At 32.1% G+C, this 10,591-nt stretch overlaps 1 protein-coding gene across 5 annotated transcripts in view; it reads right to left on the bottom strand.

Annotated features, from left to right (window-relative positions):
- Positions 1–565: 565 nt before the first annotated feature.
- LOC113398868 (muscle calcium channel subunit alpha-1-like) overlaps positions 566–10,591 on the bottom strand; it is a 56,680-nt gene continuing 46,654 nt past the window's right edge. For 2 of the 5 annotated variants that reach the window (XM_064219217.1, XM_064219220.1), the window contains 15 exons: positions 10,352–10,524; positions 9,875–9,972; positions 9,681–9,769; positions 9,366–9,506; positions 8,934–9,099; positions 8,316–8,324; positions 7,320–7,485; positions 6,267–6,363; positions 5,836–5,914; positions 5,431–5,529; positions 4,055–4,095; positions 3,058–3,134; positions 2,544–2,650; positions 1,290–1,353; positions 567–1,031 (listed from right to left, as the gene is read on the bottom strand). In XM_064219217.1, the coding sequence (XP_064075287.1) occupies positions 960–1,031; positions 1,290–1,353; positions 2,544–2,650; positions 3,058–3,134; positions 4,055–4,095; positions 5,431–5,529; positions 5,836–5,914; positions 6,267–6,363; positions 7,320–7,485; positions 8,316–8,324; positions 8,934–9,099; positions 9,366–9,506; positions 9,681–9,769; positions 9,875–9,972; positions 10,352–10,524 (1,478 nt within the window). In that variant the 3' untranslated portion in view covers positions 567–959. Of the gene's footprint in view, positions 1,032–1,289; positions 1,354–2,543; positions 2,651–3,057; positions 3,135–4,054; positions 4,096–5,430; positions 5,530–5,835; positions 5,915–6,266; positions 6,364–7,319; positions 7,486–8,315; positions 8,325–8,933; positions 9,100–9,365; positions 9,507–9,680; positions 9,770–9,874; positions 9,973–10,351; positions 10,525–10,591 lie in introns of those variants that run through there. The other 3 variants (XM_064219219.1, XM_064219218.1, XR_010309696.1) reach the window with 3 other exon arrangements.

The raw sequence follows: 10,591 nt of genomic DNA, 5'->3' as shown, positions 1-10,591 counted from the left end.
CTATACATTATTAAACATACACAAAATTTATATTCTAATCACTTTTAAATAACACGTAGGAAGCAAGTTCGCGTAGCAAAATATAAGCAATATACAAAATATATTATATATTTGGCACAATAAAATTTTAAAAAATTTAACAAGTATAAAAATTCTATAATGTATTCGAATAACTAAGGCACGTTGCCACACTGTTTCCATTATACATTACATTATATATTTAAAATTTATAAGCAATTAATTTTATACTAACATAAGTATCATAGTTAACATAATGTTCAATGACACATTCAAGTTATAAATAGTGCTTTACAATTATATATAAACAAACTGTAATAAACATACTGAATATCAGAATGTACTTATATACTTAAGCATATGCTATTACATCGTATATAAGCAAGAGGCACGAAGTTTTTTATTTAAAGTTACATTAACTTAACAAGATAATAAAAAATGCTTTAATTTATTTACTATTAAATTTAATAGTTTTCTTTTAATAGCATATTTCTAATGAAAAATTTACTGTTGATTTCTTTTAAATGCCGTATATATATTAAATATAAGTATATAACTCAAAACTCTAAACAATAACTATTTAAAATAGCTATATAAATGACGTATACAGAATAGAATAGAGTAACTTATGACGAAAAATTATCAAACGTGAGACTCTTGTAAGTAGAAAACAGATTCGAAATTCAAAACTACAACAACAAAATTACACTCAAACTAAGATTCAATTAACATTATATAAAATCAACTACATAATATATACGTATGTATATTATATCCATCAGATCGATTAAACCTGACGTTAGAGCAAACTTAACAAATCCACAAAAATCTCTCCACCTCTAGCCTGAAGCCGAAGCGAAAAACCCTGAGGGTTACAAACCTGTACGGTTGTCAAGCGTACAGGTAAACAGAAAACCGAATATAAATATAAAATTAACCGCTTATTTCTTTCTGGGAGGGGGCTGGATCGCCGGCTGGTGGAAAGGGTGATACTGTCTTGCCAGTATGCTTTCCTGGAAAATAAAAATTCAATGTTAACTTACTTTTTATCCCTAAGTAACGTATGAATTATCCTTATTTATTTTACATAATAATTCTTTATTAACAATGTAGCTTTCTATCAATGTAAAAGTTTTTCGAATTGGTACATTAGTTGCGAAGATTATCCTCCTATATTTCGCCCCTTTATTGATAAAGATAACAGATCAAATTAAAAATATATCAAATTAAATCTGAGGCTTTATAAGATAACATTCGTTAAGAGAACTTACCACATCATCAGGTCTTCGGGATCCGTTCATTTTTCGTTCTTGCAAAATGATTTGATTAGCGGCTCTGTAAATCAAACACGTGTATAGTATACTTAATGCTAATCAACAAGTCATATACCATTATAATTCAATATTTTTCTAAAATAATTGACAAAGTGAGAATTCTGATAATGTAACTTTCGCTTTTAAAGTGAAATGGGACTAATGTCAGTCCTAATGGACTATAATAATTGTAAAAGGTTGACTAATCCAATAGTACATTAGTCACTAAGCCAAATGCTCAGTCAATCTACTTAATGGCTTTGAGCAAGCCTATCAGGTACAAGCTACTCATCAGATATTCTACCGCCAAACAGCAATACTTAGTTTTGTTGAGTTCCGGCTTGAGGGGTGAGTAAGCCAGTGTAACTAAAGACATATAAGGGATATAACATCGTAGTTACATAGCAATAACACCCAATTTTGGTGGCGCATTGGCGATGTAAAGAACGGTTAATATTGCTTACAACGCCAATGTCTATGGACTATGGTGACCACTAACCATCAGGTGGCTAATTTGCACGTTCTACCTATATCAGAAATATATATTATGTAAAATAGTCGTATTATAGTCATCTAGCGAAAGATGAATTATTGTTGCTGTTTTATCAACACTTTTATTGTACACAAGTAAACTCATCATTATCATCCTCCTGCTCTTATCCTGATTTTATTTGGGGTCAACGCAGCATATCTCCTTCTTCCATACTTCTCTGTCTGACGTCATCTCACATGTAACATAATTTCCAGCCATAACGTCTTTAACAACAATCCATCTATCGCTTCTTTGGTCGTCCCCTACCTCTATATCCATCGACATCCATTCTCAAGTCCTTTCTCACAACATGGTCCTCATTCCTCCGCATAACATGCCCATACCATAAAAGCCGGTTTCCACATAGCTTCTCGGTTACCAGTGCCACTTTCAAACTTCCTTTTATGTACTCATTCCTTACTCTATCCATTCGCGTAACACCACACCTTCCTCTCAACATTCTCATCTCCGCCACATGCAATTGTCTTTCAGTCATCCCTTTTGTAGCCCGACACAAAATAACAAAAATTGACTTATCTGAGAATTATACCAGAATATACAGCGAATACCAGACGTTTAAGTAAAAAATACATTGTCAAGCAGGACAACGTCTGTCGACGGTTTTGCTCTTAATCATATAAAAGAAAATTATGCCATAAATATAATTATGAGTATCATACGTGTCCATCTCCTCCTGAGTGAGGTCGAGCGCCTCCTGCATCTCGCGTGAGGTGCTCTGGATGAATTCCTTGTCACAATACTTGCCCAGACCTTGCTCCGTTAGAACCTTAATGTAAGACACAGTTTATAAAAATATCTATCTTTGTACTTGTTTTCGTTGTCTATCTTCATAAATAGAGAAAGCACAGGGCTTACATTTTCAAGAAACTTAAATTATAAATCATAATTACACGAATTCCGAAAACGTCATTATTAATTAATAAATTCAAATAAAATCAAAATATATTTTTTTCAAGTAGGCTCTTACGAACGATTCCTGGCTGTTCTCTCTTGAGTTTGGTCGCGTTAGCTAAAATCAGTCAGACATCATAATCAACAATCTATGTGTGGTTGTAATCACATACCATCACTTTGCCCATGTGCCATTTTTTTATACGATATAGGTTGGCCGGACGGTCAAATGAGCCACCTATCCGTATAAGTAATAAAAATAGCCTAATTTTCTAAACTTACACGGGTAATTAGGTTCTCCGCTGGATTCTCCACACAATAAGGCACGTTGTTCGTATGTCTTGGCGCTCTGTCACGATCTAAACATACGAATATGAAATACTGAACTATTCGACCGTAACACTTTACTGAAGTATGTTAACATCTTATACAAACAAAACTTTGATCATGCAGAGTTTCTTCAGCAAACACTATTTAACCAATCATCGATTGAATCCTTAACGGCTCAAGGGGATATGTTCAGGAGATATATAAACGAATAACATAAAAAAGGGCAAATATTGGAAGATTTTATTCAAAAAAGTCCGACGATTACATTATTAAAATATATGTACATAAGTCTTCTAACATTATAGTAAATTAAACAGCAGCCTAGTTACCATTAGATAAAATATCATTCAATAGGTAGTATGAGTATTTAAAGCATTAAAAAATAATTTATATCTGTAATAAATATAAATATAGTGTTAATAATAAGATGTAGAAGAGATTATAGTAATTGTAGAACAACTCGTCCGAATTGTCTGAAGTCAATTCGGCTACCGGCTACGAGGCTTCACTACCCAGGAAATCTCAGGGTATTATAGTCCCCGATGTGTAGAAGGTTATATATATATTTTTTATTCGGGCTTTTATTTGTGCCAAGAGAGCACAGATTATTTCGCCAATGTCACATGCTAGAAGGTTATAGCCTGAAGTAAGTTTCTGGACATGCCAGTTGTTATGAATTTATCTGTCAAATCTCAAAAGGCTGCCAAGCTATGTTAAGTCGGGATTCGATGATGACATTACCGCGTTACAAATATATATTATAAAAGTTTTCATATTATATTTATTTGCTAAAATATATACTTTTATTAACTTAAATGCGAAAAGCCGTTTTACAAAGAATATCATGCTGTTACTCACACACACAAACAGTGACATTTTTACAAGTAAAGTAATAAATAAATTATCAAAATAGTTATAACACAGTCACAACACACTAAAATGGACTTACAGTTGTTTCTCATACTCTGCATTAAATCATTTGATGTCTTTCTGTAAACGTTAATAACGTTGACTATCTTTACACTGATGCCAATAAAACAAAATAGTGACCACCAGTCACTGCTCGCAAAGTGATCAAGGTCAAATTTAAGTACTTAAAGCAATGACAAATGAAATTATAATGTTTTGATAAATTGAATATGAAACTTTTTTGGTAGTGTTTGCTGCAATAACAATTGTATATTAATTGTACCGAAATGACTAACAGTGACATCTATTGGAAATTTGAGAAACTAATATGACCAACTTCAAATATTTAAACCGCATGTTTACGAGTTGTCAATTATTTTTATGAGATGGCGCTGTTACAACATTTAATCTTACTTCATACTAATACACCTACATCTTAACAATGTGTTTTAGAATATATCAAATTGTAATTTTTTTTTAAATTTTTCTAGCATTGTTTAGTACTTCAGAAGACTATGTAAAAGTTGGATTTGCGCCGGAGTGCTCTGTTTTTTAATAATAAGTTTATAGTCAATAAATCATAAATAAAGATTTATACAAACTTTTTAGTAATAATACTAGGTATAATCTAGAACAAATTATTTTGGCTATTTCTCTTTCAATCGCGTTTGGACTACAGGATTAATTGAAATGAATTTGGCATAGAAATCATGAATTTTGACGTGGAACGAATGGCATCAACATAAAGACTAACCTAACCTTCATTAATTTTAATGTGCCATGATGTGACCGAAATAAGCACGAAACAACGACAACATAAAAGTTATACTCAAATACAATATCAAATTATAAAATCAATGAAAGAAAAATGATATAAATATTTATATAATACAATTTTACAATCGTGATCACATAAAGAGAAACTGGAAATAATGACCACAATCAAAGACATAAATGAAAAACTATCATAATAATTAAAATCATTATCATTTACGCAATCTTTGAAGAAATTTTGGTCAGTAATTAAAAATTTGCTGTCTCTTTTAAGATTGAGGAGTTGAAAAGGATAGCAAGTATCTTAGTCTCATTGGTATTGACTTCGTGGATAGGACTCAATTGTATCTTAATTCTTACATCAATAATATACCTTCTAGGATATCATATCACTATACTTTGCTTATGTAAGGTGTCATGTGTGTGTCAGTTTATTTTTATCTTTAGGAGGGTATAGTTGCCGCTTGGTCAAATTCAAATTGGGCTCGAATTTTATTTATAATTTTTTTTATTTTATATCGTAGTAATATTTCAAGTAGGTTTTTGTTATATATGTATATATTATTAAACTATTCTAATAAAAAAGTGACCAAACTTTAAACGACCACAATAAAAGTAAAAGAGATTAGTGATTATACTCACTCGATAGCTTTGAATATCTTCTCAGAGTCCTTTCCGTGGAGTAGAGGTTGCATGGCTATCTCTTCTTCTCCTTCACTTTGGTTACCGTCCTCGTATTTACTTTAAACACATTTAAACAACGGTAATAACAATAATATAATGCAATACTTTTTCAATAAAATATACGCATAATTAATTTCATTATTTTTAATTTACAACTTTTTTATAGGAACAAAGACATCCATGCACGAAGGGCTCGCTATATAAGCCATTTTTCATTCATTGTTATGTATATACAACATTCATAGATTTATATCATTGTAAAATCTCAAACCATGAGTGAACTCTACATTTAAATCATTTAAGTACATTAATTTGTTCTCATTATATATATAAGTATATATATAGTACAAAAATAAAGATTACCTCTCGTCTTCTGGTATTTTTCCATCCATACCAAGCTCTCTCTGCATCATCCAACTCAAAGATTGTCCTTCTTTGGTGCCTGAATAAATAACATAGCAATCAAATCAAATCAAAATATACTTTATTCAAGTAGGCTCTTGCGAGCACGATTAAATTGTCATTTTACTGGATTAAATTAAATATAAGGCTATCACCGGTTTGGTATGTAGATTCTACCGAAAACTCAGTAGTTACTGTTATATAAAAACTGTACAAATGACAAAACACACTTGAAATTACAAGTTTATATAGATACTAATTTAGTCCCATAGCAATATTTTTTTGGAAAGTGCAAAATCCAGAAATAGAACTAAGCGTCTGAGGACAAATGAATATCGTTAAAGTTATTCTCTTATTGCAAATTTTGAAGATATAAAATTAGCTGTTCTTACCATTAACGGACTTCGGTTTATTAACTGGAGGACGGTAAAAGCTCTCGCGACCCTTCTTGATACTTGTCCAAACCGCACCGAATAACGTGTGGTTACGCTATGACAAAGAAGAACAACTTATCATTTAAAAAAACGTGAATCATAGCAAACAAAAATACTGTTTATAAAAGGCAAAGTTTAAAAGTGGCACCGATAACCGAGAAGTTATGTGGAAGCCGGCTCTCATGGTATGGGCATGGTATGCGGAGGAATGAGGACCATGTTGTGAGGAATTTCTTGAGCATAGAGGGGGGTCGATATCGAGGAAGGGGATGACCAAAGAAACGATGGATGGCTAGAAGAAACGTTAATTGTGAGATGACGTCAGACAAAGAAGTATGGAGGAAGAAGACATACTGCGCCGACCGCAATTAAAATCGGGCTAAGGGCAGGAAGAAGAAAAAGAAGAAGAAAAGGCAGATATATTCCAAACTTCTATAATCAAGTTTAATGTTAATCTAGTGAATTTATTCTAGTATATTATGATATTGTGTTGAGGCTCATGGAATGAATTTAAGTTTTTAACGATGAAAATTAATCACAATATTATTTTTTTATTATCATATCGTCATAAACCGGGATAAACCAAATTACCGATTAAAATTACCTCTTGAATTAAATTTACCAACGAAACTGCGGCCAATATCAGATACTAGTTATTGGCACAATATGTTACAGAACACATGTGCAATATCCATTATTTACTCATAAAAACAGATCGGAAACAAGAGAAGACTAAAATAAATTCTAGAACTACAGACCGCGAAATGCTTCGTTTCATTGTCCTGCGTTACGTTAGTCTTAGAATTATTTTCGTCATCCGGGAATGTAACGCTGTCATTTTTTAACTTCAGACTGTAACTGAATCTTATTAAAAAGAAAATCCCCATTAACGCACTGCTTTTTGACTCGACTCCGGATTTTAATCCATGATATCAGTATAAGTATTCTTACAAGTAGCCATTGGCCTTACATTGCATTTTGTTACCTATCTATTATATTAATAACAGTTACCCTGTGCATCGGCTCCACAACTTCAGCAACCACTTCATCTAGGTTACCAGATATGGCTCTCTTCAGCTCTGGTCCAGCTTCATGAAGAGTTCGGAGTCCAGCTTGTAATGTCATCTGGTTGTTCTGCACTGATGCTGCAGCCGCTTGCTCTTTACGTTTACGGAATCTGTTCATAGCATTTTTTATATTAAGACAAAAATAATTTATATCTTAATTAACTTTTAAATTCGCTTTAAATTCGTGCCTTTGTATCTTCGCTTTAAATATATGAGTTTTATTGGAGAAGTTGTTTTGATAATTGGGATAAAGTCGTGTTAAGCTTAGAGGTAGAAAATCAAATACCATTCCGAAAACATGTCTTCTCAATGTAACTGAGAAACTCACTAATGTTAGATAAGCGAATTGCCATGTCGGTCTAACCATGCAGATATTGCAAAAATAAAACGGTGACGTCACGCATAATATAACATTCATCATTAGATCAGCTAAACTGTGCATTTTCAAAGCGACTGTGAGAACAACAAAAAAGTTAAACACGGAGAAAACATGCTTTGGAATATAAAAGACATGCTTTGAGCTATTTCTAAAGTCAAGGAAAGCTAAATTTAAAAATTCATCAAAATCATACAAACATTAGGAGAATTGAACGATTTTTAATTTAGAAAATTTAAACTTTAAATTTCAATGTATTTCGAGGACTGTCTTTCCTCGAAATTTTTTTTAAGGTTATAAAATCTGAAACAAAATGATTTTTCACGAAAACAATCCACCAAGTAGAATCAAACAGTCAAAAAAATAAATGTTTTTGTTTTCAAATAAACAATTCAGAATGATTGTATGATTTTAAAATTTCTACCAAAATTCTTAAAAAAAAAGGGAAATATCTTTCAAGCAACATTCTTGGCAATTTGTCACTGAATGCCAAAAAATTTAGAAAGCGCAAAAATAATACAGCGTTCTTCGAAGTGGTTGCTTAAAAGTTGAATGTTGACTTACGCATGGTTCCTATAAAAATAGAAATAAGTTTGTTAATAATTTTCATTAGCACTACAATAGTTAATTCTACAGATACTGACTCTTTAGCTACATATACTACTCTACCAGCAACATACGGTAGAAGACTGATAACAATCAAGAGCATAGTGGAAGCGACATAAAAATACAATAATAAATTGAATAACAACATTACTAAATACTTTAAATATTGAAGGCTGAAATTAATAAAATATGCTAAAAATAAAACTGATATAAAAAAAAAATAACTGAAATGATCATTCGGTTCTTCAGAAGGATCTTAAAACTCTTATATCGTAGAAACATATAGTTTTAATGGAAGTAATGGTCTGTTAAGAATAACATTAAATTAAGAATAACATTAAATTAAGATCTAAAAATGTTCAATAAATAATAACCATCCTAAAGTTATGTCCTTATTAAGCTGAAAACAAACCAAATTTCATTAATATTGTTTTACGACTGAATTTCTCAATTTATTATAACGGCATATAAATTAAAAACTCAATATATAAATTTATAGTATAACAAAGAAAAGTAAATAAAAATAGGTAAATCAATAACAACAGATAATATATAAATAATTAAAAATAAATCTACCTTCTAAAATAGTCCTGTATAAGGAAAGTGGCGTAGAACTTGCCGACGGTAATCTCGTTGGGATCCCCGGGGGGAGGTACCACCTGGTCGAGGAGTTTGGGTGAAGTCCTTTTCCAAACCTTCTTGATGATCGCTCGAAGTTCCGTGTTGCATTCGTCAATGACTCCTGATTTATGGGTTAAAATATCGTGAGAAATGCTTTCGAGTGTTCTATCTAATTTAACTCTTCGTGTCTAATTTTATTTCATCATCTGTACATTTTACCCCAAAGAAACCAATTAGGAGATTTTTCGGTCAGTGCATAGCCAATAGTGTAAAACTAACACACAGTTAGTAAGCTTTAAAGGTCATATTTTTTCATAGTTACCAGTTTTCTAATAGTTAGGAGATAAAAATCTAATCAACAATAATACAATCACTATTATTACCGACCTGTCGTTTTGATCTGCAACTGCGTCCTGACTACAGCAAAAAGTGTCGCGTTAAAGTTGACCGTCCCGTCGGAGTTCAGGGGCATGTTCATAGACACGAGTCTCTTACAGGCAGTCCGATGAGGGCAGAGCTTACCAAAACCTGTTTAAGATAAGTTAAGCACAATTAATACAATTACGATTACTAAGGCTCTATTACCTTTAACACTCGAAGACATAATACACTAGTAATCGGTAGGTAATTATAGTAATAATTCTTAAATGGGTCTACGTCAATATTTATACATTTGTATAGTAAAAAGATTACTCCACTTACCAAGAGGTGGACTTATTTTTCGTAACAATGTCACAACATCTAAATGTTTTATTCTTCCTTTTGCGTCTGGATCGTATTCACTCCATAATCTGAAGATACAGGTATCTATTAGTACCAATAAAAGCCTTAATATTCATAATACACGGACAGCTCTACAGTTGAATTAGATATTTCATTTGTAAAAGACAACTTACCTGACAAATTCGTCAAGATGGTGAGGTCCAAGAATTGACCAATCTCGTGTCAAATAATCAAAGTTATCCATGATTACCGCCACGAAGAGATTGATGATCTAAAATAACATATTATTTTATTGTGAAAAAAATGCACTTAATATTATTATGCTATTGGTTTATAAAATACAACTGAGACCGACTGAAATACAAAAGTGTGTAAATAAATAAGTAAGGAAAAGCCAGTAAATGTCACACTATGAAGGTTTGGTATATATTCCTTAACACTGGAGCAGGTAGCTTGGACATATGTAGCAGAATTTATTCCAACTTATACCGAGCACGAGATGAATTATAAATACAAATACATATGATATAATATTAAGCAAATAGAAAATCAATACTGCAGTTAAGATTCACGTGCTCACGACTATGCCCCTCAGCGCATATTAATAAAAACGTTTAAAAGTATATTACATTTTTAACAAAAATGCTTACCAGAAAAGTACAGAGGAGAGAAAATGATATAAAATAAGGGAAGGCGAGACGCGTTCCGCACTCCTCATCCCCGTCAGGTGAATCGGAGTCTGATGTGATACAGCCCACTGGCACTCCAGGGTGCTCATCGTCATTTAAGGACAGGGCCATCATGATCTCCTGCCAGGCTTCCCCTGGAATCATCAGAAAATAGTAGATACCACTTTATATTTTGAATAACTCTTTGTGTGAGACCTAGAA

The sequence above is a fragment of the Vanessa tameamea genome, chromosome 26, assembly GCF_037043105.1.
Source record: "Vanessa tameamea isolate UH-Manoa-2023 chromosome 26, ilVanTame1 primary haplotype, whole genome shotgun sequence".
Classification (NCBI taxonomy): domain Eukaryota; kingdom Metazoa; phylum Arthropoda; class Insecta; order Lepidoptera; family Nymphalidae; genus Vanessa; species Vanessa tameamea.
Note: the sequence above shows the minus strand (reverse complement) of the source record. Positions and strands in the feature narration are given on the sequence as shown.